We start from the raw sequence: 26,402 nt of genomic DNA, 5'->3' as shown, positions 1-26,402 counted from the left end.
TGAGCGTCGGCGCGGCGTCGCTGGCGCGCATGTGCGCGGGGAAGTACCCGCCATCTTTACAGGCTTTGCGGCGGGGTCAGCCTCCGCCTGCCTCCGCCTCGCCGTGCTCCCCTTGCCCGCCGTGCCTGCCTCGCTCCGCGGCTGCACTGCAAGAGCTGTGATTGGTCGAGCGTGACGGTTGCCATGGCGACCCGCGTCTCCCACGCAATCAGGCCCGAGGGGCTCGCCCGGCCCGCGCTCCCGCTGCCTGCTCGACTTGCTCTGCTCCGCCGGGGCCGGGGGCTTCTTCTTAGCGATGACCGCGTCGACCCGCGAGCCGCATGCCACGCATGGACAATTTTTCATAAGCGCACGAGGTGGCGATACCCCGCGCCTCAAGCCGGCGGCGATACCCCGTGACGATGTAGTTGCGCGGCCGGGCGGCAGAGAGCGCCCTCGCACAGCGTGTGGGTATGACAAAGCCAGCAGAACGCACCTTTGTTTTTGTGTGGTCGTGGTCGGTTTCGCGCCAAAACCCAAGCGGTCGAGACAGAGACAGCCGTGTGCCGCGACGTCTGCTCGTTGTCGTTATTTTAGCATCGTTTTTAATTGTCTCATCCTCACCATGGGAATTTTAGGACTTTCGAAACTAATCGCCGACATTGCTCCTACAGCTGTCAAGGAAAATGAGATCAAAAACTATTTTGGTAAGCTCAAATTACAACACTGTTTTGGAGCAGGTTAAACACCCCTTGGTTCCAGATCCTGGAGGCAGCCATTTAACAAATTTTCCACTTAAGCAGGGGCACATTTGTCTCATTTGGTTTTCTATTCTTATTTTTTCCTCAGGTCGTAAGGTTGCTATTGATGCCTCTATGAGCTTGTATCAATTTTTGATCGCTGTCAGAAGTGAGGGTGCTCAACTCACTGATTCTTCTGGAGAGACAACGAGGTTTGTTTGGTGACTTATTTTCATGAAGTTGTGTGTAGCTAGGTCTCCAATCCTCTGTTTCAATTTCTTTCCAGTCACTTGATGGGAACCTTCTATCGAACGATTCGTCTTGTGGAAAATGGAATCAAACCAGTGTATGTGTTTGACGGGAAACCTCCAGAAATGAAGTCTGGAGAGCTTGGCAAGCGAGCAGAAAGGCGAGAAGAAGCTCAGAAACAACTACAACAGGCTGAGGCAGCAGGTAAAAAAAGGAGTAAATTATTTTATTAGTGAAGTATTTTTTCCTGTTCTTTATCCCTTATGTGTGCCCTTGTCTTTAGGTGACACTGAAAACATCGATAAATTTAACAGAAGGCTTGTGAAAGTTACCAAACATCATGGAGAGCAGTGCAAGGAACTTTTGAAGTTAATGGGCATCCCTTACATTGATGTAAGTATATCTTGTTTGTGACTCAATGTTTTAAATTTTTTTAAAAAATAACTTGGTGAGCTTTTATTTTGAAAATTTAGGCCCCGTGTGAAGCGGAGGCTCAGTGTGCCGCAATGGTCAAAGCAGGCAAAGTGTATGCCACTGCAACAGAGGACATGGATGCTCTCACATTTGGCTCCACTATACTACTAAGGCACTTGACATTCAGTGAAGCAAGAAAAATGCCAATTCAAGAATTCCACTTCAACAGAGTTTTGGAAGATCTAGAGCTTTCTCGGGATGAATTTATAGATTTGTGCATTTTATTGGGTTGTGATTATTGTGACAGCATTCGTGGCATTGGTCCCAAACGAGCCATGGACCTCATAAAACAACACCGGAGTATTGAGAAAATCCTTGAAAATTTGGACAAAGCCAAGTATTCTGTCCCAGAGGATTGGCCTTACAAGGAAGCAAGGAGACTTTTCATTGAGCCAGAAGTTGCTGACCCAGAAACTGTGGAGGTAAAGTACTTATTTAAAAGGGTACCAATCACCTTCTTTCACTTTGAAATTTTCTGAATTTACTATTATTTTCAGCTTAAATGGACTGACCCTGATGAAGAGGGTTTGGTGAAGTATTTGTGTGGTGATAAGAATTTTAATGAGGAGAGAGTAAGAAATGGATCAAAGAAATTAGCGAAGGCTCGTTCTGGAACCACGCAAGGCCGTCTTGATAGCTTCTTCAAAGTATTACAGAGCCCTAATGCTGGTCAAAAACGAAAGGTATGCACTTCATAGCAATTTACAATTTTTCAATTCATCTTGCAAGTATCTAATCTTCACAATGTTTGCTCAGTCTGAAGATAACAAAGCAGCAGCCAATAAGAGGGGCAAGAAGGGAGGCAGTTTTAGAGGACGGCCAAAGTGATCACTGCATGTACGATTCCACTTCACAGAGGAAGTCAACACATCACACGAACTTGGTACAAACATTTTTATTTCCTAATTGTTAATTCATATAATGAATAAATCATAAATTTAAAAAATAAAATACTACTTTGTCAACAAATTAAAATATCACAGTCCAACCTCCTGAAAGTATGATTATCAATGAGAAAAATACATGCCAACAGTATGTAAATTAAAGTTAAAACACCTATCAAAATGAATAGAGAAATATAATGAAGTTTAACCACTATCAACTCATTAGCCTTTGCAACTGGAAGTAACGGAATGCTGAAAAAGGGGAGGAACCTTCATACCACTATGAGGCAGCATCTGGTCGATTTGAAATTGATTTTCTGACCATACTCAGCTGTGGGAAAGTGCTCTTGTTGGGTGGTGGACTTAGCTTAGTGGCTAAGTAAACGAACGGCTCCAAGAGAGAAGCCCTTTCCATGGCATTAACTTCAAAATGTTTCATGTGCTCTCTTAATGTCCAATTGTTAGCTTTTTGAAGGGTGGCCGAAGCTGTCAGGTTAGCTGGAGCAGGGGCGCTATTACCTGAGCCAGATGTATTGGCAGTTGTTCTCATTCGGTTAGCCAGAACAACTACAGCAACCTGCAGGCAATGTCAAAAAGAAAAAATGTATAATTTTTCCAATTTTGAAATGTTTAACAGTATACAACTAGGGTCATATATGTTGACCTACCTCCTTCTTGTCCCGGTTCTTGTCAATGTCTCTTTTCAGAGGAAGCAAACACTCAAAAGATTCAGGTCTAGCAGGGTCATACACAAGCACATAACCTTCAGTAAGTCCCAACAACTGCTTTGCAAGTTGCTGCTGCTGCTGCTGTTGTTGTGTGGAACCGCCAGCATTTGGTCCTGACAAAGGAGGGAGTCCCGCTGTGTCATAAAGTCGCATTTTCTCTCTTGTACCTCGCTCAGTTTCAACACTTGCTACATATATATCTTCTATAGTTGGGTACAGCTCCTGAAACGTACAAATTTCATGTAAAATGGTTTACACATTTTTCAATTTTTCTTTAAAATATTAGGAATGATACTTACAGTTGATGGTGTGATGTTTCCATAAATCAGTTGTTCAAGAACAGCAGTTTTCCCAACTCCAGCCATTCCACACACAACAACTCTAGAAGTCTTGCCCATTTTTGGGGGTTTCTGTGGTTTTACTTTCGACTTCTTGCTGCTATCTCGCTGAAGGAAATCGTGCCTCCCTGGAAAAGTAGAACAGTAAGAATTGGACACTTAAAATATGCCAAATTGAAAATAAATTTGATGTAGAGAACAACTGTACCAAAGTGTAACATTTTTGGCTTGGCAAGAAACGACAACGACTTTCGTCTTTTGTTAAGATTAGAAAGGGCTTTTGCCATTTTCACGTCAATAAAACTTATTGGTCCCTACTAAAATTCACAGATAAGGAATGAAACAGCAAATTCGAAAATAAGTGGAGGGGCTGCTTCCGATCTAGAGCTCAGGCAGAATCACACTGACTATGTCACACTCGGCGCTGTGATGAGATAATGAGTTGACAGGGTCTGTGCTACTACACGACACACAATTAACACCCTTGTGTCATCGGGCTAGACTGGCAGTGTCACTTGTCTTGTTTAGGTTTCGAGTGCCTCTTTCGTTTGATCTGAGACCAATGACCAAAATAAAGGGCATGTAATGTTGACATCATTGAGCAAAGTAGCACATGTAAACAAAAGGTTTTTGTGTAAAAAGAAATATCCTTCAAACAGGCATTTACAAACAGTTTTCACTGTGTTTGTTTGCTACTGGGGATCAAAAAGACAGCCCCACGTAGTGTGTGGATCTTGGAAAGTAGTGAGAATATGAAAATCATAAACTCCTTAACCTAACATCGCTTACAAGAAACTCATACTAAACTCAGACAATATTTCTGGGACATACTAGAAATGGCCTAAAACCAAAACCACAACAAAACTTTACCTTTTTCTGTAGTCCACACAGAACAACAAAGTTCTGATCAGTGCGATTGCAAGTTGTCAAACAAGCCATTGACAGCTCCGAGGAGCCTCTCCTCTGCTAGAACCAACAACAACAATACCAAACAAAAACACAACACGTAACGTGTCATGTCGACCAATCCACGTTCCACCCACCACCACCTCCTCAGTGTAAGATTGATAAAATACGGAAAAGTCTAAAGAGTATCGGAGAGTGGGGAAAAGGGAGAAAGTAGAGACAGTGTGGTTGTACTCACAGTTCACGTCACGTCCAGTGACAGTGACAGAACGCCGTGCGGGTAGGCAACCCCTTCAACGCGTCTGTAGTGCCATGGGCTACCTTGGCGCTTGCAGGCTGATAGACCCTTTCAGTCGTCGCCGAGTGAAGAACAAAAGTAATCAAAAATTCAGGAACCACTAGGAACGTTCCTACTGGTTCCTGGCTTTTTGATTACGTTAGTTCTTCACTCGGCGACGACTGAAAGGTTCTATTCCGAGAGTCGTTTTCGTCTCTGTCTCTCTCGCACTCATGGGCATCTCATGCGGAGTGCCCATGAGTGCGAGAGAGACAGATGACTATCGGAATCAGGGTTCCAACCTGGGAACCGGGTTGGAGAAGAGGAGTTTCTCCGCAGAGGAGAGGCTTGGTAATGGCTAGACCGTCTCCCTCTGGAGAAGCGGTGCACGGCCCCGCCTCCCGAAGGGGCAAGTGAAACGGATATCTCTAGGAAGAGCCGGAGCCGCAGCGGTCCAGTCGGTACTCTGATCAGAGAGTCGTTTTCGTCGCTCAGTCTCTCTCGCACTCATGGGCGCCCCGAATAGGTGCGAGAGAGACCGAGCGACGAAAACGACTCTCGGAATCGGTGTGCGGGTGCGGGTCGCTCGTGGGGGCCGTTGGGGAGTGAGGATGGTGCGCCGAGCACCGACCTGCCTCAACAGGCACCAAGCCCTGGTCCACCAGCACAGGGATTCCGAGCTGCGTCGTCTGTCTCTCTCGCACCCTTACGGAGGGCCCCATGAGTGTGAGAGGGAGACCTCCCCCTGATGGTAGGCAACCCGCACCGCATGGCCCTGTAGGTAGGCAAAATATACAGAATGCCCGCTCCCTGTGGGGAGCTCCTGAAACCGCGCCTGGTCCGAGTGAGATCGAGCTGCCGCCTCCTTTGTGGCCGGACGTAGACGTAACGCACGGACGCCCCCTGCCGTCTGGGGCACTGCTTTAGTCGCTCTGCCTCTCTCGCACTCATCGGGCGGTCCGTAGGGGTGCGAGAGAGACAGCGCCGAAGCTGAGTTCGGAATCTGACGGCTGGCGGTCTTGAGTCTGGAGGCAAGCCTGGATGCGAGCCTAGAGGTGCCGGTGGGGCACGCTAGAGCCCTAGAGTAGTGGGAGAAACGCGACCCGCGTCGCGGCACCTGATTGGTGCGGCCATTTTGACTATTATGCGCAGTAGTGTTCTGCGCCGCTCGCGTCGTCTGCTTCAGCGGCTGCGCGCGCTGCGCGCTCCCCGTCGGTCAGCGCTGGTCAGCGACCGTAACTAGCTGGCAAACTATTCCACAGCAAATTTCATCTACCCTCCTTTTAAGCCACAGTGGGCTTTTTTCATAAATATGAAGGTTACTGTAAAGTGGAAAGATGTGAAACATCACTTTTCAAAATAATTGTGGCATCATGATTGTCTTTTTGGTTTCTTCTTGCTATCCGTAAGATTAGCATTAGCCCAAAGTTAAAGCACCCAACTCTCATTAGTATCTGAGTAATTGAAGTTTACGTAACAAATTTAGTCGTTGGCTCAAATTCTCCTTGCAAAGAACCAAAAGTTGTCGAGACCTCAAATTGTTTTTACAAAATAATTGTGGCATCATGATTGTCTTTTTCTTTTTTAGTTGCTGTCTATAAGATTAGCTTAAGTCCCAAGTTAAAGCACTCAACTCCCATTAGTTTAGTTTCTGAGTAGTTGAAGTTTACGTAACCAATTTAGCCGTTGGCTCAAATTCTCCTTGCAAGAAACCAAAAGTTGTCGAGACCTCAAACTGTTTTTATAAGTTCTAGATTGATTTGCCTGTCCTGTGGCAAAGACGGATTTCCAAATTTCCATAATTAAACATCAGTTTTTCTCAAAACATATACAATAATCCAAAATTTAACCAAAAATAGTGAAAAAAGAAAAAAGTATCTTTGAAAACAGTTTGCGACTTGAGAAAATGGCTAGTTATTTGAAATATCTCTCTATAACATTTTTACATAGACCTCAAAGAACTATCCCAAAAAATTTGGCCAGAATAAAACAAAAATGAATGCGTGGCCAGTTGACGGAGTGGAAAAAAAAATTCTTCAACATTCATCGTAAGAGTTGAGTGACCACCACAGGCACATAGATATTAATGTATCAGTTCATGTTCCATTAGTCGCTCACATAAGGGTTCAGGTAACAAAGACTCTAAGAACGTAAAGTAGTAGTAAATAGAGGGAATTAAATTCATCTTTATAGTCAATTTCGGTACATACAAAGTTTCACCCACACCTCAATTCCACCTTAACGTGTCAAGAGATTATTAACATTTCTATTCAGGATTAAAATGCATTATAGTTTAACTTTTGCCTATCAATTTTGATGATAACCAAATGTCATATTTTACATCTTACTTCAGGTCATTATGTTCCGAGCTGGAAACAATGTGATGAACTCAGGGTTTCCTTGCAACCACTTAATTTTTTTTCTAAACTAGTTTATAATCTCCTGTCAAAACAGACAACTTTTTTTAATAAAAGTATTTGCTTGTAAACAAACGCCTCGTTGCAGACACAACCAGCGACGGCCATTTTGACTATGTATGAGAAATTGTCCAGACAGCATCCGCCCGAAAGAGCCTAAAATATGAGAAATCCAGCGGAGCATTTCAGCAGTTCGCGTTTCTCCCCCTCTCTAGGGCTCTAGGGCACGCCAGGGCTAGCCAGGGCCAGGCCCGCCCTAGCCCGCCCTAGCACGCCCCTGCCGAGGCCGGTCGGGCCGGGCCGAGGCCCAGTGGCCCAGCAGGCTGAATCCGAACCGAACAGTGCTTGCTTTGGTCGCTCTGCCTCTGTCACGCCCCACCGCGTTTCCCAGGGTGTGAGAGAGACAGAGCGACGAAGCTCGTTCGGCGCCGGGCCGGCAGTGCTGGCAGCTAGCTCCTCGCTCGGCCCGGCCCAAGCGGCAGGCGGGCAGGCCGGCAGGCGGGCCGCCTCGTAGGCTTGGCGGGCTTGGGCAGCTTGGACGAGCCAGTGAGGAGATAACCGTCGCCGGGGACGCTGGCACGGCACTGGGACGCTGCCGCGGCGAGAGTAACAGTAACAGTAGTGCCTTCGCCTACGCCTTCCGCGCGCTCCATGCGGCTGCCTGGATTTACCTGACTGGATCCGCCCCTGCCACGCCATGCCGGACGCCCCCAACGTGTCGTCCACCCTCGTGTTCTTCGTCAACGGCAAGAAGGTGCGCCAACGCCAACACCCTCGCGCACAGTGGGCTAGAAGACCGGTGGAGGCGGTCAAAATTTCGGAAGCGTTTTGAGCTCCAGAGTCTTTGAATGGGACTCGAACCGAACGTGTGACCCCACCAATGGATTGCTCTCCAAACGAGGAACCCATTGGTGGGGTCACACGTTCGGTTCGAGTCCTATTAAGCGACTCTGGAGCTCACAACGCGTTAGGCCGCCTCTCGGTCTCCAGGCCCTGGCCCCACTGTGCGCCACGTGTTGAGGGTGAAAAGCTGAAATCCCTGTCCTGAAGCGTGGTCTTCAGTGCCGCGCCGCCAGTAGGGAGCAGCGACCAAGTGTACCAAGGACCCCGCAGGTGACCCGACCTCCCTGCCCGTTTTCTATTTAAACATTTTTCGCAGAATGATACTGTCTAAGTATGGATTTGAAAGCGGGCGATAGGGAGGCGTTATCCCGACTTGTTTTTATTGTCGAGGCTCGCGATTAATTTGAGTGGATCTGATAAGGCATTTTCGGCTCGCTGGGGGCCGACCGGCCCAAGAAAAACAAATAGCAACACAAGGCCCCCAAAACCGAAACCGGAACCACCTCGAAGAAATTTATTCGTCGAGTCAAACGGAACCGGTAAAAAAAATCCGTTGCCCTGCAGTCTTGAGGTTGCAGCATCCAATGCGTTCCAAACATTCTTGCCACGATCATTTGGCTAACAGCACGATGCATCGGGGACACTGGAGTAGTGCGTCATTCTTGACGAAGTCGATCGAGACTCAGGGCCAGGAGACCGAAACTCTAACGCGTTTTGAGCCCCAGAGTCGCTAAATGGGACTCGAACCGAACGTGTTACCCCACCAATGGATTCCTCGTTCGGAGAGCAATCCATTGGTGGGGCCACGCGTTCAGTTCGAGTCCCTCTTCAGCGACTCTGGAGCTCAAAACGCGTCTGGCATTCCGTCCCCCTCCATCGGTCTTCTGGCCCACTGTGCTGCGTAGACGGATACATTGCTGTCAAAATCGGCCATTTGTGCCGTTGCTGTCACCCTCAGGTCATGTGCGCGTTCACGCCACTGTTTACGGGTTTCACTTTGTTTGCATGACCACGCTCGCGCATGTCGAGCTGTTTATTTGCATAGAGACACACCGGCGGACCCGTTGCCAGCTCTAGCGGGGGCAGTAGGCCTTCCCTCTCACTCGCTCTCACTTCTACGAAGCACCACTGTAAAAATAGATGACAAGTCGACTTAAAAAGTGGTTCATTTTCTCAGAAGCTTAATTTTGACTTGGCGGGAATTCTTCACTAAGATTCACTCAACAGAACCGAAACCAATAGTTTTAGTCGGCTTGACTTAAATATTTATACAGTACATACCGGCGTTGATTTTAAGGCGCACCCGCATCCTCTGCTCAAGCGTCTTGACCACCTCGCGCCCCTATCTGTGGGCGTGTGGAACGGTCGCCACGAGGACCACGTGGAGCGGAGTGCAGGCGACCCCGCCGCACTGCAGCAGTCGTCGCTCTGTCTCTCCCGCACTCACGGGGCGTCCCTTATAGGTGCGAGAGGGACAGAGCGACGAAAAGGACTGTCGGAATCAGTCTGCTGCGTCGCTATCTTGGTCGCTATGCGGTTCAAAAACAGGTGCCAAACTCAAGGCGTGCCTCTGGCGTCGCCTTATGCAACCTCCAGGCTTCAAGGCTGCCCCAGCCTTCCTAGCTCCGAGCCTTGGCTTCCCCAACGTGCGAATGCAACGAATGCATAGGCAGTCCGAACGTCGCTTTCGTTTATTTACTTTGGCGCTAGTTTGGTTGAAGGAACTCCACCCACCGGCACAGCTTGCGTTTCCGACTTGAAAATGCGGCACGATAGAAATAAAAATGCCTCTTACGAGCCACTGTAAACCCGTAGGCTTTTAAGTACACAATAGGAGCTGACTCTTTTGTGTAATGCGGTCGCGAGAGCGGACTAACTCCGAACAAGGACTGAATACAAGTCAGCTCAGCTCGCTATCTAGCTATGGTGCACTCGATACTAAACCCAGCTGACATTTTTTTACCGCCTCCACTCTAAAAGAGTGTTTTTGTTCATCGTTGTTCTTCACCCGCGGTAGCTAGAGCACTGCAATTGTCATGATTGAAACCACCGCACCCAAGGTCATTGGCAAGTGCCAGTCCAAGGACAAACGACACACTTTCGGGGGTGTTGTGCTTGTCTGCAAGTGTGGCAGTGTCGTGGTCAACCAGCGTTGTGACGTCGCAGTCCGCTCTGGAGCGGGGAGGGGACATCAGCTGATCGCTATCCCACACAGCGACCCACTCCTCCGCCTCATATGCATGGTCCGTCCGTCCGTCCGTCCATCTGTCTGTATGTCCGTCCAATTCGTCGTACAGAGATAACGGCTTAAGGACGCCCCCTCTGCGCCACTCAGCATGCAAACTGCTGCAGTGTGCCATTGACACACATTTCGCGGGCAACAGACCCCGCCACTGAAGAATAGACTGCCGAATTTTTCGTACATTGTCCTCGACATTGTTTCGTCAAAAACCTCAGTTAAATGCCGACTTTTGTTGAATGTCGAACCCTTTTCTGGCTGCAAAGACGTCACTTGGTCAAAGGCCAGATGAAAAGTAATTATTTTGACGAATTAAAACGAAGTCCGCCATCAAATTAGGAGAGTTCAATCGATCTAGATAGGGTTCCTAAATTAATTGATCTAAAAGGGATCGTCTGAGGATATCACTGTCGCCTCAACTGCGTGGCTGGTTTCAATTTTCCCCTCGACGGCGTTCCGTTCACGTAACGAAACCCAGCACCGCGCTTTAACACCACGCGGGATTAACAGGCTCAGGCAAATTGCAGGAATGAGTGCTCGGCTTGTCAAATCAAGCTGTCAGCGCGACCTAGTTAACGTCGTCGTCGAGGAGGAATAGTGCTGCCACTAGTCGTCAGTGATAGTTTTAGTTTTATGAATGATTTATTGGAGGGACTTTTTGGAGTCTATGAAGAGTCTATATGGAGTCTAGGCAATGAGTTTTGTCACAAAAATGCATGTCGGTCTGATTGTCTCTTGAGGTTTTGATTGATCAATGTATAATGCATTGTGTACAATTTGGAGGAAAGTCTCCCAGTCGCGACCAAAAAAACACCAACGCCATTAATTCAAGTAAACCTCTTTATTTTGTGTAGAAAACAGCTGTAGCCGATAACCGGGGTGAGTGACCGCTGTGTTGTGTGGATACAATAACGCACCTGTGACTCCAATGCGATAACAGGTGTGTGGGACGCCCCTCCCCCGACCCTTGCATGCCGTCGAGTGACAGCTCACCAGCTCACTGTCATAAACGGGGTTGAACAGGCACTGACAGTGTGCGAAGTACAAAATATGTAGTCATGGAAATTATCAAAAAAATTCATTTCAAAAATAAAAATTACTGAAACAAACGCAGGGTTGCGAGGTCCGGGCATAAGTATTTTGATTGGTATCGTGCACTCCATTACTACATTAATTGCCATTTAAAAGTAACAGTCTAAATTTGGAAGCTTACGATCCTTTGTTTCAAGTGACAGAACCCATTTGGCCACCCTTGCACCATTTTATGCACAGTATTTTTCTAAAATTATTTTTTTAAGTATTTACTTTTGTCAGTTTAACTGAGAGGGGTCCACTGAAGGCACCGGCGGCGTGTCCGGTGGAACCGCGGTGGAACCCACAGCAGCCCAGTCGGCCCAGTCTGCCCACTGGCGACGCCAGCGCCGCTCGCGGCAAGCGGCCGCACCGCGCGTTACGTAAGCCGGCACGCGCGCGGCCGCCTGACTCCGAGGGTCGTTTTCTTCGCCGTGTCTCTCTCGCACCGGTACGGGACGCCCCATGAGTGCGAGAGAGACGGAGAGACGAAGACGACTCTCGGAATCGGTCCGCAGCCGCGCCGCCGCGCACCGGGAGAGGTCGCGGAGTCGCGCACGCCCCGTCGCCCTCCGAGAGTCGCTTTCGTCGCTCTGTCTCTCTGGCACTCACGGGGCGCTCCGTTCAGGTGCGAGAGAGACAGAGCGACGAAGACGACTCTCGCAATCAGTGTGCTGCCCTCCGTGGCCAGCATGGCGAGCTGGACGGCGAACACGGTGGGGAGAACACCCTCGACGGCGACCTCCAGGCCCCCAGACCCGCCAGCCTGGAGAGACCTCCACAGACTCTGGACAGCCTGGACAGCGGGGGAGTCTCCGGGAAGTGCACTGCCAAATCGAATCCGTAGAGGTCTTTGGCACCAGCACGCCGCGTGGCAAGCGTTATTTACTCCTCGCCACCGTTTCATGTTTGCTCACGCACGCTTCGTTTCTATCGGGCTTGCCAACAGATTTTGCTGTCCAACTGTCCAACAGTAACGGGATTTGGGGGGAAGGGGGGGGGGAAGTAGGTCAGGTACACACACACACACACACACACACACACACACACACACAGTGCGCCCCGCACAGCGACGCACAGCGACCGACAGCGACCCTCGTGGAGTCAAACGCGTTCCAATTGAATGAAGCGATCCGAACAGGATGAATGTGTGCGTGGAAAAGGGGAGGAAGGGGCGGGGAGAAGGAGAGGCGGAAGGATGGAATGGCTGGCTGAGGAATGTGTTACGACACCAATAGGATTCGTGTGGGTGCGAGTGTGTGCGTGTACATGTACTTGTGTGTGTTTGTACATGTACTCTCGTGTGTGTGTGTGTGTGTGTGTGTGTGTGTAATGCATGATTAGGGAGCCTGTCGGAGCAAGGAGTGAAGAGGGTAGGGTAGCTTGGAAGGGCACACAGGTAGGAGGACTAGCCACCGCTCCACTTTTACAACGACGACGACGGTATCAATCGCGGTTATCAAAACGGCCGCTGAACCTGAGGAATTTGTAGAGCTAGATCGCGTTCTTCCAGGAATTCGCGTGAACCAGAACCGACGACGGCCTCATGCTAATGGTTCGTCCAATGGCCTTTACATAAGAGTCGTCACGGCTTCTGTGGGGCCCCTCCTTAAGCCGCGGGCAGACGTCTGCAAGTTTTTTGACCCCCGGTAGCTCCGCCACATCGGGGGGGGGGGGGGAGGAACTCACACACCTGCACTCACACACTGGACAACATCTTTGGCGTTTGTCGGAGGGTGTTGCGGCGAGCGAGGGCGCGGTTCGGTGGCGCGGCCCAGCAACGTGCCGCCGATTGGGTATGGAAAAGCCGTCGGTCGTATCTTGAGCGAGAAAAACAAGGTTGCCGGGCTCGGCCGCCGCTACCGCCAAGGCTGCGGGTCCTCTCCGCCGCGTCCGCGGGCCGCGCGCCGCACTAGTCCCAAGGGCGATGACGTCGTGATGTAACAAAACAAAAAGATAACGGGTGATTGCGAATGAGTCAGGAGGGGGGAGGGGACACACCCCCTCCCCGCCCCCACCCACTCCTCTTTCCGGCCTCCCGCGGAGAGCACCGGGTTAAGTTAGGTTAGGGTCGGCGAGGTCGCGTCGGTCGTCTCACAGTGGTCGGCTGGGTCACCCTGCAAGCCGAGCGCCGTGACCCCGCTGGACCACCCTAGGGCCAGAAGACCGGTGGAGGCGGTCAAAATTACTCTTGACGCGTTTCGATCTCCTGAGTCGCTAAATGGGACTAGAACCGAGCGTGTGACCCCACCAATGGATTGCTCTCCGAACGAGGAATCCACTGAGGGAAAAGGGGGGGGGGTTCACACGTTCGGTCCGACTCCCATTTAGCGACTCTGAAGCTCAAAACGTGTCCGGGCTTTCGGCCGCCTCCACGTCTTCTGGCCCACTGTGGGCGGCCGACCGCAGACTATGGAAAATCGCGCGGCAGTCACCCGTGCCGCTTTTCTGACTGACGTGTTTGTCGTACGTACACCGTTGCGCAAAAGTGAGGCATGTAGGCAACACGGCGATAAGACTGGCGCTCTCGCGTGGCGACAACGGGGAGGAGGAAGGGGGAAGGGGGAGGGGAGCGGGGAGGGGTCTGGGACGCGCTGAAACGAGACGTATTTAGGAGTGCAACTAAGGAAAAAGTCGGCCTTGTTGCACCATCTACCCAATGTCACCACTCTTGTCTTTGAGTAATACTCATAAAGTGAAGCTTAACCATCACAGTTTGAGAATGTTATAACCTCGATGGTTGCACCCACACAATCGCAGTTCAGGAACCACTCTAAAGGCATCTCCCTCTCTGTTGCAGGTGGTCGACCCAAACCCGGACCCAGAATGGACGCTCCTGTATTACCTGAGAAACAAACGTATCCTTGCCACGCTCTAAAGAAATCGAAAAAATGAGAATTTATGAAGTGTAAACTGTTATTTCTCCTTTGAAGTGTACCGCCCTTGACTCAGATCAGTCCGTCTCTGCGGCACGAAACTCGGGTGCGCCGAGGGAGGCTGCGGCGCCTGCACCGTCATGGTGTCCAAGATGGACCGTAGCACCGGCAAAGTGGCGTATCCTTTCTCAAGCTCTAGTGTATCTCTTCCATAGCTCTGTCTCTCTCGCACTCATGGAGCGTTCCGTATAGGTGCGAGAGAGACAGAGCGACGAAACAGTCTGCTGGGAAGCCCAACGTTTGCATCTCTGTCACTACCGCACGTTGGTTTGGAACGCACTTTTCCTCACGGGTTTATCTGGCGTTATCTCGAAAAGCGGCACCGCTTCACTCTGTTCTTCATGTTGTTGTTGTTGTCGTCGTTCCCTTGGCACACTCCTTTGCGGTAACTGCCGAGCCCCTGCAGCGTGGGCCGTGCCGGGCGACAGGCGCGCCGTGCGGGCTGGCCCACTCGAAGTTCGCAGGCGCTCCGACTCTGGCGCTGCCGGATGGGTTGCCTACCTCACAGGCGCGAACGTCCGAGACACATCAAGTGTTACGTTCTTATTGTTTTTTTCGCGCCGTTTTTCACGTCTACGCGAAACGTCCGTCATTCGTCTACATGCCGAGTCGAAAGATCGGCCCCCGTAAAAAGTCCACCCAAGTTTGGGCGAGTTTTACCGAGGGGGGAACAGCTTCCCACATTCATTGTGCAAAATTCGACCACATTCCACATTCAGGTGGCAAAAACGCCTGTAAGTAGGCAACATGTGAGGCAAAAACGCCAGAAATCTTGCACATTCTTGCACATTCACACAATCATTGTACACAAAATTTTACAGTGCGTCACCCCTCGAGTTTTACTTTATCACCCAAATTTGGGCGAGGATTATATTCACACCCAAATTTAGCTATCTATATGGCCAGGTAGTATTCTTACCCAAATTTGAGAAAGGATGGTTTCCTCGCCCAAATTCGGCTGATGAAATGAATTTCGCCCAAATTTGGGCAATGAAGAATACCTTGTCCAAAATTTAATCGTGATTATGACTCTATCATTCTGAGTGTAGGGGTTCATTCACACATTACCTAACATCTTCTGTCCCTGTCGCACTCACTGGCAGTCCATATGGAGCAACAAGGACTGAGCAATGGGAAAACGTTAGGCTATGTAAGTTGACGCCCCTTTGGCGGGATTCGAACCCGCGCCCCGTGGCTTCCTTGACGAACGCAGGCACCTGGCCGTGAACGCGTGCCTGGCGCCCGTGTGCGCGATGCACGGGCTGGCCGTCACCACCGTGGAGGGCATCGGGTCAACGCGCACGCGGCTGCACCCAGTGCAGGAGCGCATCGCCAAGGCCCACGGCTCGCAGTGCGGCTTCTGCACCCCCGGCATCGTCATGTCCATGTACGCGCTGCTGCGGACCCTGCCCAAGCCCTCCATGCACGACCTGGAGGTGGCCATGCAAGGTACGTGCACTGTAAACGTCTTGCGGTGAAAGGCTGCACCGCCATATTATGGTGGCGATTTTCTCCACAGTACAAACAGAATTCACGAAAATTCGTCAAAATTTTGATGTTTTTGTAATGTTTCTATTGTAAATATAACACTTGGTGTGGCATAAGTTCAACAATGTCAAATCTTGACCAAGAATCAGCTGGCCCATTTTCACCCCGCATCCCGTAATTACCCCAATTGCAGATGGGACATGTCCCTAACTTTTGAGGCAAATCTGCTCTAACTTGCCCTCCGCGCAGGCAACCTCTGCCGCTGCACGGGCTACCGTCCCATCATCGAGGGCTTCCGCACCTTCACGGAGGAGTGGGAGCAGATGCAGTCCACCGTGCGCACGCACAGCCTGGCCAACGGCAACGGCGTCAACGGGCACGGCAACGGCATCAACGGCCACAGCAACGGCGTCAACGGCCACAGCAACGGCGTCAACGGAGTCAACGGCAACGGCGTGAGCAACGGCGGCTGCGGCATGGGCAGCAAGTGCTGCAAGGTGACGGGCAAGGGGTGCGGGGCCGCCGACGACGAGGAGGAGGACTTGAACAGCGCCGGCAAGCCCAAGCAGCTGTTCGACCCCAGCGAGTGGGCGCCCTACGACGCCTCGCAGGAGCCCATCTTCCCCCCGGAGCTGAGGGTGAGCGGTGCCCTGGACAACCAGCACCTCGTCATCAAGGGCCCGCGCGTCACGTGGCACCGGCCCTCCAGTCTGGACGCGCTGCTGGAGCTCAAGCACCAGCACAACGACGCCAAGATCATCGTGGGCAACACCGAAGTCGGTAGGTCACAGCGCCGCACTGCGCACTGTAGGCCAGAAGACCGGTGGAGGCAGTCAAAATCCCGAAACGCGTTTTGAGCTCCAGAGGCGCCAATGGGACTCGAAACGAATGTGTGACCCCACCAATGGATTGCTCTCCGAGCGAGGAATCCATTGGTGCGGTCACACGCTCGGTTCGAGTCCTGTTTAGTGACTCTTGAGCTACAAACGCGTCTAGAGTTTTGGCCTCCGGTGCTAGTCTTGTGCTGCGGCAAGCTCAATCTTGGGTCTCTGCTAGGTCGCACTCTGTCTCTCTCGCAACTATATTGTAGGTGCTCTATGGGTGCGAGGGAGACAGAGTGAAGGAAACGACTCTCGGAATCAGTCTGCTGGGGAGACAAATATCCACAATCTGCTTTACTGTTGCCCACAGGCGTTGAAACCAAGTTCAAGAACTGCCTGTACCCGGTGGAGGTGATGCCCAGCCGCATCCCGGAGCTGGTGGACATCCAGCAGCACGACGGCTTCGTGCGCGTCGGCGCGTCCGTGACGCTGCGAGACATGGAGGACTACTTCCGCGGCGTGATGCGCGCCGAGCCCCCCGCCAGGACCAGGGTCCTGTCCGCCATCGTCGACATGCTGCACTTCTTTGCCGGCCGCCAGATCAGGAACGTGGGGGTAAGCTGGCACACTGCCAACTAGGGTTTCTGGGGTTTCGCGATGCGCAGCGGTCGCGAAGACCGGAGGCGGCCCAAATTCTAGACGCGTTTTGAGTTCCAGAGTCACTAAACAGGACTCGAGCCGAACGTGTGACCCCACGTTCTGTTCGAATCGCCTCCGACGGGTTTTCACCTGGAATTTCGACCGCCTCCACGGGCCTTCTGTCCCGCTGTGCAATAGCATGCCACTAATAACACGCTCACAGGTTTTGTGCGTGGATACCCTCTTGGAATAAATGTCAACTATTTCAAGAGTGTCATTCTCTAACTCGTTCCTTTTCCAGGCGATCGGCGGCAACATCATGACCGGCAGCCCCATCTCCGACATGCTGCCCATCCTCCTGGCCTGCAACGTGGACCTGATCGTCTGTAGCAAAGGTGTGTATCTGTGTTCGAAAACAAACTAAAATACTGCCTGATGAAATGAAACTGATTTTGATTTGATTTTCAGAGCGCGGCAGGCGGACCGTGAAGCTGGACCACACGTTCTTCACGGGCTACCGCCGCAACGTCGTGAAGGCCGACGAGATCCTCGTGTCCATCGACGTGCCCTTCACGCACCAAGTAAGGGACTTCACCACACTCTGAAACAAACCTTACAAACTATTTTCGGCCTTCCAAAGAAAAGTAGCAAAGTATGTTGAGAATACATAAGCTTACAAAGGGAATACTAAGTAATTTACGAACTATTCCTTCGTATAGCAAAGTAAATTCGTTTGTACTGTGTATGCTCAAATTCGTATAAGGTCTTTAAGCGTGCATAATTGAAAGCATCCGAAAGGGTACCTTCGTTCAGGCGCTAACTGATCTCTGATTCCACCCCAGGACCAGTACTTCTACGCCTTCAAGCAGGCCAAGAGGCGGGACGACGACATCGCCATCGTCAACATCGCCATGAACGTCACCTTCGAGCCCAACTCGAACGTCGTCAAGGACTTCCACGTGGCGTACGGCGGCATGGCGCCCATGACGGTGCAGGCGAGGAAGACCCGCGAGGTGCTCATCGGCAAGTGAGTAGCCAACCAGCGGACTTTGTCGCTCTGTCTCTCTCGCACCTATACGGGACGGGACGCCCATGAGTGCGAGAGAGACAGAGCGACGAAAACGACCCTCGCAATCAGTCTGCAGCGATTTCTGTTCTCGCGATACTCAGTGGGCCAAAAGACCAGTGGAGGCGGCCAAAACTCTAGACGCGTTTTGAGCACCTGAGTCGCTAATCAGGACTCGAACCGAGCTTGTGGCCCCACCAATGGACTCCTCGTTCGGAGAGCAATCAATTGGTGGGGTCACACGTTCGTTTCGAGTCATATATAGAGACACTAGAGCCCGAAACCCGTCAAGAATTTTTCGCTGCCTTCACCGGTCCTCTGGCCCACTGTACGAGAGGTCCCAGTGTGTTCCAATTTCTGACACGCGGGGTGTTGCCGGCAGGCCGTGGAACGACGCCATGCTGGACGCTGCCTACGCGACGCTCGTGGCGGACCTGCCCCTCGCCCCCAGCGCCCCTGGCGGCATGATCCGGTACCGCAGCTCGCTCACGCTCAGCCTCTTCTTCAAGGGCTACCTGGCCATCACCGAGCAGCTCGCGCAGAGGCTCAAGAGCGTCGCCCCGCTGCCCGCACCCCTGCGCAGCGCCGCCACCAGCTTCACGGCCAAGCCGCCCAAGTCCTCGCAGTACTACTTCCTGGTACGCACAGTGGGCCAGGAGACCGGTGGAGGCGGCCAAAACTCTGGACGCGTCTTGAGCTCCAGAGTCGCTAAATGTGACTCAACCGAACGTGTGACCCCACACGATGAATCCATTGGAGGGGTCACACGTTCGGTTCGAGTCCTGTTTAGAGACTCTGGAGCTCAAAACGCGCCCAGAGTATTGGCCGCTTCCACCGGTCTTCTGACCTGACCCATTGTGCGCCTTCAAAAGCCACCAAATAGGATTTCCCAGTTGTCTTTACCGATTCCCGTTTCGAACGCTTCCAGGAGAAGGACGAGACCAAGGGCCCCGTCGGCCTCCCCATGGTGCACAAGTCGGCCTTCAAGCAGGCGGCCGGCGAAGCGGTGTACATCGACGACATCCCCCGCTACGAGAACGAGCTCTACTTGGGCCTGGTGATGAGCCAGCGCGCGCACGCGCGCATCGTGTCCGTGGACCCCAGCGCGGCCCTGGCCATGCCCGGCGTGCACCTGTTCCTCTCCGCCAAGGACCTGGAGCCCGAGAGGAACGAGTGGGGGCCTATCTTCCACGACGACGAGGTGTTCGCGTCCACCAAGGTGCAGCACTTCGGCCAGATCATCGCGGCCGTGGCGGCCGACGACCAGCACACCGCGCAGAGGGCCGCCAAGGCCGTCAAGGTGGAGTACGAGGACCTGCCCGCCATCGTCACCATCGAGGTTAGTGCACTGATTTCGCACGCCCCACAGTGGGCCAGAAGACTGGTGGAGGCGGTCGAAACCCCGGACGCGCTTTAAGCTCCAGAAGAGTCACTAAATGGGACTAGAACCGAACGTGTGACCCTTCTAATGGATTGCTCTCCGAACGAGGAATCGATTGGTGGGATCACATATTGGGTTCGAGTCCAGATTAGCGACTCTGGAACTTAAATCACGTCAAGAGTTTTTGCCGCCTCCACCGGTCTTCTGGCCCACTGTGCGCCGTTTTAACATCCCCGCCTGGCGAAGGCTGCAGGTTTCTCGGGCGAAGGGAAGCGACGTTCACATTCCACGCCTTGTTCCAGGACGCCATCAAGCACGAGGCCTGGCACACCAAGCCCATGGTGCTCGCGGCCGGCGACGTGGACAAGGCCCTGGCCGAGGCCGAGCACGTGCTGGAGGGCGAGGTGCACATGGGCGGCCAGGAGCACTTCTACCTCGAGACGCAGGCCTGCATCGCCGTGCCCAAGAACGAGGACGACGAGCTGGAGATCTTCTCGTCCACGCAGAACCCGGCCGAGACGCAGGTGAGTTCGGTTGGGAAAGGGACGGTGGCGACCTTGACGGTGGCGACCTTGACGGTGGCGACCTTGACGGTGGCGACCTTGACGGTGGCGACCTTGACGGTGGTGACCTTGACGGTGGCGACCTTGACGGTGGTGACGTTGCCGGCGAGGAAGGACGCTCAAAATTGAATCCCTGCCGCAGAAACTCGTGGCGCACATGCTGGGCGTGGACAGCAACCGCGTCATCTGCCGCACCAAGCGCATGGGCGGTGGCTTCGGCGGCAAGGAGTCCAAGGGCAACGTGGTGGCGCTGCCCGCCGCCCTCGCCGCCACCCGCCTGGGCCGCCCCGTGCGCATCATGCTGGACCGCGACGAGGACATGCTCATCACCGGCACCCGTCACCCCTTCTTCATGCGCTACAAGCTGGCCCACACGGCCGAGGGCCGCATCTACGCCGCCGACGTGCAAATCTACAACAACGCGGGCTACAGCAAGGACCTCTCCACGTCGGTAGGTCGCGCCGCGTCGCGCCGACGGCAGCCTTGCCACGATGGAGGCGGCCAGAACACCGGATGGATTTCGGGCTGCAGAGTCGCTAAATGGGACTCAATCCTAACGTATGACCCCACCAACGGATTGCCCTCCGAACGAGGAGTCCATTGGCGGGGTCACACGTTTGGTTCGAGTCTCTTTTGTAGACTCTGGAGCTAAAAACGCGTCGAGAGTTAAGGCCGCCTGCGCCGGTCTTCTGGCCCACGGTGTACTGGCAGGCAACTCAATTTTGCCGCACTCCACAGGTGATGGACCGCGCCATGTCGCACTTTGAGAACGCCTACCACATCCCGCACAGCCGCGCCACGGGCTACGTGTGCAAGACCAACCTGCCGTCCAACACAGCCTTCAGGGGCTTCGGCGGGCCGCAGGGAATGTTCGTGGCGGAGCACATGGTGCGCCACGTCGCCGCCAGCATCGGCAAGGACCCCAGGGAGGTAAGGAGTCTCGTCGCTATATCTCTCTCCCACCACTACGTGACGCCCCATGGGTGCGACAAAGTCATAACAACGAAACTATTCTGCGGATCGGAATCAGTTTGCAGACTTGACACAGAGGGTGCCTGCCTCCGCCTCGTTTTGCAGTGCAGGCGACCATGTGTCGGGCCCGAAATGGCATGTGGGGTCTAGCCCTTAATGGTAATGGTAATGTCGGGTAGGCAACCCTGCTGCACGCGTGTGTGGCGGGCTGGCCCACGCTGCAGGCGCCTGCGAGGTAGGCAACCCTGCTGCACGCGTGTGTGGCGGGCTGGCCCACGCTGCAGGCGCCTGCGAGGTAGGCAACCCTGCTGCACGCGTGTGTGGCGGGCTGGCGCCTCACCCTTCCCTCCCCGATGCCGCAGGTGGGCGAGCTGAACCTCTACAAGGAGGGCGACCGCACCCACTACAACCAGGAGCTGGTGCACTGCACGCTGCAGCGCTGCTGGTCGCAGTGCCTCAAGGACGCGGACTACCAGCGGCGCCTCCGCGACGTGGAGGCCTTCAACCGGCAGCACCGCTACCGGAAGCGCGGCCTCGCCGTCGTGCCCACCAAGTTCGGCATCGCCTTCACGTCCCTCTTCCTGAACCAGGCCGGCGCCTTGGTGCTGGTGTACGCCGACGGGTCGGTGCTGCTGTCGCACGGCGGCACTGAGATGGGCCAGGGGCTGCACACCAAGATGATCCAGGTAGGCGCCCGCCAGGCCCGCCAGCTAGAGGCAGAGGCGGATCCAGTGTCGACCAGCGGGGAGTGCAAAACAGCACTTTTTGCCTACTTATAGGGGCAAAGTGTAGCATTTTGCCTAGCTTTCGGGCGACTGGGTCAAGGGAGGGGCCGTTGTGCTTTTGCCGTTCCTCTGTATCCGCGCTTGGCTAATTTGACTGTGCTGCCTCGCGGCTGCCTCCAGGTCTGCGCCCGCGCCCTGCAGATCCCCGAGTCGAGCATCTTCATCAGCGAGACGGCGACGGACAAGGTGCCCAACACCTCGCCGACGGCCGCCAGTGCGGGCTCCGATCTCAACGGCATGGCTGTCCTGGTAGGTGTCGCCATCGACTGAGTGGCCCTAGACAATGACTCGCCCCAAATACGATTCTAGGCGTTGGTCTCCCTTGGCGCTTTGCTTCGCTTCCGCAGGACGCGTGTGAACAGATCCTGGCGCGCCTCAAGCCGTACAAAGAGGCCAACCCCAAGGGCGAGTGGAAGGACTGGGTGAACAAGGCCTACTTCGACCGGGTGCAGCTCTCGGCCAGCGGCTTCCACGCGTGAGTACTCCACGCCGTTCAAACGTTATTATATTCCTCCGCGGAACGACGAGGATTTTTCATCCGTTTTCTTTTCAACAGCACACCAGACATCGGCTTCAATCGCGAGACGAAAACGGGCAAGATGTTCAACTACTTCACCTTCGGCGCCGCCGTCACCGAAGTGGAGATCGACTGTCTGACAGGGGATCACCAGGTGAAGAGAAATGACGCGGCATTACGGGATTACTCGCAAAAGAATTGAGCTTGGCGATACTCTGCGGCCGAGTGACTTTCAATGCTGGACACGCGGGCGACCACTTGCGCATGGAGTGTCTGCTGCTCATTTCTTTTGCAAGTGGGCAGAGCAATCGTCCCACAGTGGGCCAGAAGACCGGAGAGGGCGTCCATTTAGCTCCAGAGTCGCTAAACCGAACGTGTGACCCCACCAAGGGATTCCCCGTTCGGTGAGCAATCCATTGGTGGGGTCACACGTCCGGTCCGAGTCCTGTTTAGCGACTCTGGAGCTCAAAACGCGTCGAGAATATTTGCTGCTTCCACCAACCTCCTGGCCCACTGTGTGCTGTGAAGTGAGGACTATCGTTGATAATCTTGGCTGTTTGCAGGTGCTGCGCTCCGACATCGTCATGGACCTGGGCGAGAGCCTGAACCCCGCCATCGACATCGGCCAGGTGGAGGGCGGCTTCATCCAGGGCTACGGCCTGTTCACGCTCGAGGAGATGGTGTACTCGCCTACGGGCATGATCTTCTCGCGCGGCCCAGGCGTCTACAAGCTGCCGGGTTTCGCCGACATCCCCCAGGAGTTCAACGTGGCCCTGCTCAAGGGCGCGCCCAACCCCAGGGCCGTGTACTCCTCCAAGGTGCGGCGATACTCCGTGAACCCCGCGCATCGCGTGACACAGTGGGCCAGGAGAGCGATACAGGCGGCCAAAACTCCAGACGCGTTTTGAGCTCCAGAGTCGCCAAACAGGACTCGAATCCAATATGTGATCCCACCAATGGATTGCTCGTTCAAAGAGCAATCCCATGGTGGGGTCACACGTTCGGTTCGAGTCCCTAGCTCTGAACGCGCCCGGAAATTTTGGCTGCCTCCGCCGGTCTTCTGGCCCTGGCCCACTGTGCGTGAGGTATCGCCGGGGACATACCGGCGATACTCCGCGCACGGTTGACCTTGAACCCCGACGGCGATACTCCCCCCTCGGGTGACCTAGAACCCCGCGCCTCGCGTGGGGTATCCCCAGGGCGACACCCCAGCGATACTCCACGCTCCAACGCTTGTTCTGTTGCAGGCGGTGGGCGAGCCTCCGCTCTTCCTGGCGGCGTCGGCCTTCTTCGCCATCTGGGAGGCCGTGAGGGCGGCGCGGGAGGAGGCGGGGCTGCACGGCTACTTCACCCTGCACTCGCCGGCCACGGCGGCCAGGATCAGGATGGCGTGCCCGGACAACCTCACCGCGCACGTGAGTGGGGACTCGAACCGGACGTGTGGCCCCACCAATGGATTGCTCTCCGAACGAGGAATCCATTGGTGGGGTCACACGCTCGATTCGAGTCCTGCTTATAGCGACTCTGGAGCTCAAAACGGGTCTAGAATTGTGTCCGCCTGGGCCGGTCCTCTGGCCCACACTGTGCGATACCTCCCACTTACCACACTGTTTGCATTTGCAGTTCCCCGAGCCGGAGCCTGGGTCATTCCAGCCATGGAGCACCGCGGTCTGCTAGTTCGCCGGACGGATGAGCCCCACTTTCATGAAATAATTTGTTGTTAAAATAATTTTGACGACGAGAAAGATGTAACCCTGTTGCGACGCGACAAAACATTTCAACATTAAACAAGAGGGGTCTTAGTTGAACACTGTTCAAGTCATGTGCCATAGTTGTTTCACTCTTCAAGCAAAATGTTTGGAAGTATCCATTTGTTGCCGATATATTACCGCCCACGTAGCTGAAAATAAGTGCTTTGTGTGATGATTGTAGCAAGACTGGTGGTACGGAAACAGACTCATTTGTTTGGAGAAAGAGGTACCTGAGGGAGCGGGTGTACTGAGGGGTATTTACTCATTACGAAACACATCCCACATACGTAATGCAGGCAAAGGCCTCCTCGCACTGATAAACTTATGCTTTGATACCTACTGCTCCAGTGTATTATGTGATATAATTTGGTATTGCCAGTTATTGTAACTACTGTACTTTAATAAGTTAACTCTAGCATATCAACTGCCTGTTGCGCAGACTCTTGATGTAAGAACTGCATGTATGTGCCATTTGTAAAAACAAAAAAACTATGTATAAATAGACATGAATTTAATAAAATTTTACTCAATAATGTTTTTATTATTATTAGAACTAGCTGAAACCAATGCAGAACTGAGCGTGAAAGAAGTGAGAAAAATGCGGCCTTAATCCCATTTTCCAACACTGTAGGGAAGGCCAACTGCACGATATTTATGCTTCTGGGAGCTGGTGCTCTCTAGACTCCATGATGCACGGCAAAATCCCTTCCTGATTTTCCCAGGTAGCCTATGGAAAAGACATAGGCGATTTCCGGGGAGCTCCTGGTAGAACCAGGAACCATTTTTACCGTGAAGGGCGCGATAGTGCATTCAGGAATCGGAGTGAGTGAGCGCAAACCCCAGTACCTGGCACGCAACCAGACTGAGAGTGACAACCCTTACACTGCAGTGTCTCGTGGGATTTTTAGCCCTCTTGTGTGGCACCAAAGCGTCGCACAGTGGTGCAGGCGGCCAAAACTTTCGACGCGTTTTGAGCTCTACAGTCGGTAAACAGGACTCGAATCAAACGTGTGACCCCACCAATGGATTCCTCGTTCGCAGAGCAATCCATTGGTGGGTTTTCACACGTTCGGTTCGAGTCCCATTTAGCGACTCTGGAGCCCAAAACGCGTCTAGAACTCTAACCGCCTCCATTGGCCTTCTGGCCCACTGTGCGTCGCGATGCGTCGAGTGTTCGTCGATGGGCCCGGGTATCGCACTGGAGGTCAAACGCGACGCGTCGTCGCAGCCATTGAACATTTGAACCCAACCGGCGATAAGACTGGCCGAGTGAAAGGTAGGACGAACGGTACAGACTGGCTGACTGCTCCCACTCCGCGACTGTCCACGAGCGCGCCGCCTCACAGTGGGCCAGAAGACCGCTGGGGACGGCCAAAACTCTAGACGCGTTTCGAGCTGCAAGCGTCGCTAAACAGGACTCGAACCGAAAGTGTGACCCCACCAATGCATTCCTCGTACGGAGAGCAATCCATTGGAGGGGTCTCACGTTCGGTTCGAGTCCCATTTTGGAGACTCGGATTTCGACCGCCTCCACCGGTCCTCTGGCCCACTGTGCGCCGAGCCTCAAAGAGGCCGCTTCTCTTCAGATAGGAAAACGCTTTGCTGGGGTTGCTCCTTGTGGCGGCTTCGCGGGCAGCGTTTGAAGGCACCGGCCGGTCGCAGTCCGTCTCCGTCGCACTCGCAGCGCGGTGCCGGGCCGTGCAGGGCTGTGCCGGGCCGTGCCGGTGGAGTGACAGAGACAGCGACAGAGTGGCGCGCACGCGGCCCCGGCCGGCTCGGCTGATGCCGCGTTCGCCAACCGCTCGGCTCCTCGATACGCTCGGCCAAAGTCCACCACGGCCGCGACGCCGCGACCCACGTGTAGGGGTGGCCCCATGGGGACCGCGGCACGGCGGGGCGCGGCGGGGCGCGGCGGGGCGGCACACCAGTGGACCCCACGAGGAGCACACAGGAACCCGATAGCCATCGGGACCACCACACCACCCCACCGGGGCCGGACTCCGGCCCGGACCGCGAGCTACGATGTTTCGGCGAGGATCGCACACCGAGCCCGGGTCGCGTGGGCGCCCCCCGCGGCGGAGGGGGGGGGGGTCACCACGCGGTGGCTGCGGGACGCAGGGAATGCCCACGGAGGCGCGGCGGGACCGAAGGCGGGTCGCTCTCTTTGGCGCCAACGTGCTGACGGTGTGGCGTGCGGCACACTGCGGCACACTGAACCCCACACTATGTCGCGCCTGCGCCTCGGCCGACACAGCGATGATGAATCCGTCTCTCTCGCACCCCGACGAGACGCCGAGACGCCCAATGAGTCCGAGAGAGAGGGCGACTGCAGTCGGAG

At 53.9% G+C, this 26,402-nt stretch overlaps 3 protein-coding genes across 4 annotated transcripts; 2 read left to right on the top strand and 1 right to left on the bottom strand.

The window, feature by feature from the left end:
• Positions 1-491: 491 nt before the first annotated feature.
• On the top strand, positions 492-2,396 carry LOC117653868 (flap endonuclease 1-like). Its single transcript, XM_034399847.1, has 7 exons — positions 492-686; positions 829-931; positions 1,006-1,172; positions 1,252-1,361; positions 1,442-1,864; positions 1,940-2,125; positions 2,199-2,396. Exons 1-7 carry the CDS (start codon positions 605-607, stop codon positions 2,268-2,270), a joined length of 1,143 nt encoding a protein of 380 aa, XP_034255738.1. The 5' UTR covers positions 492-604; the 3' UTR covers positions 2,271-2,396.
• LOC117653874 (NF-kappa-B inhibitor-interacting Ras-like protein) lies at positions 2,323-4,419 on the bottom strand. Of its 2 annotated transcripts, none has more exons than XM_034399865.1 (4): positions 4,263-4,419; positions 3,354-3,520; positions 2,995-3,276; positions 2,323-2,903 (listed from the first exon to the last, which is right to left on the bottom strand). In XM_034399865.1, the coding sequence occupies exons 2-4, from the start codon at positions 3,450-3,452 to the stop codon at positions 2,607-2,609; spliced, it is 678 nt and encodes a 225-aa protein (XP_034255756.1). In that variant the 5' UTR covers positions 3,453-3,520; positions 4,263-4,419; the 3' UTR covers positions 2,323-2,606. The 2 variants fall into 2 exon arrangements, with proteins under 2 accessions (XP_034255756.1, XP_034255748.1); XM_034399857.1 differs by lacking the exon at positions 4,263-4,419 and adding an exon at positions 3,601-3,890.
• A 3,096-nt stretch (positions 4,420-7,515) lies between these two features.
• Positions 7,516-24,597, top strand: LOC117648364 (xanthine dehydrogenase). The gene is made up of 21 exons (XM_034390867.1): positions 7,516-7,746; positions 13,946-14,003; positions 14,103-14,199; positions 15,295-15,530; positions 15,819-16,349; positions 16,761-17,005; positions 17,331-17,424; positions 17,498-17,610; positions 17,872-18,056; positions 18,478-18,733; positions 19,024-19,434; positions 19,779-20,000; positions 20,182-20,490; positions 20,778-20,969; positions 21,374-21,697; positions 21,917-22,045; positions 22,144-22,271; positions 22,353-22,467; positions 22,877-23,131; positions 23,561-23,728; positions 23,937-24,597. The coding sequence occupies exons 1-21, from the start codon at positions 7,690-7,692 to the stop codon at positions 23,988-23,990; spliced, it is 4,179 nt and encodes a 1,392-aa protein (XP_034246758.1). The 5' UTR covers positions 7,516-7,689; the 3' UTR covers positions 23,991-24,597.
• The last annotated feature ends 1,805 nt before the right edge of the window (positions 24,598-26,402 follow it).

This window comes from Thrips palmi, unplaced genomic scaffold (genome assembly GCF_012932325.1).
Source record: "Thrips palmi isolate BJ-2018 unplaced genomic scaffold, TpBJ-2018v1 HiC_scaffold_10, whole genome shotgun sequence".
NCBI lineage: Eukaryota > Metazoa > Arthropoda > Insecta > Thysanoptera > Thripidae > Thrips > Thrips palmi.
This window is presented reverse-complemented; position numbering and strand designations above follow the sequence as displayed.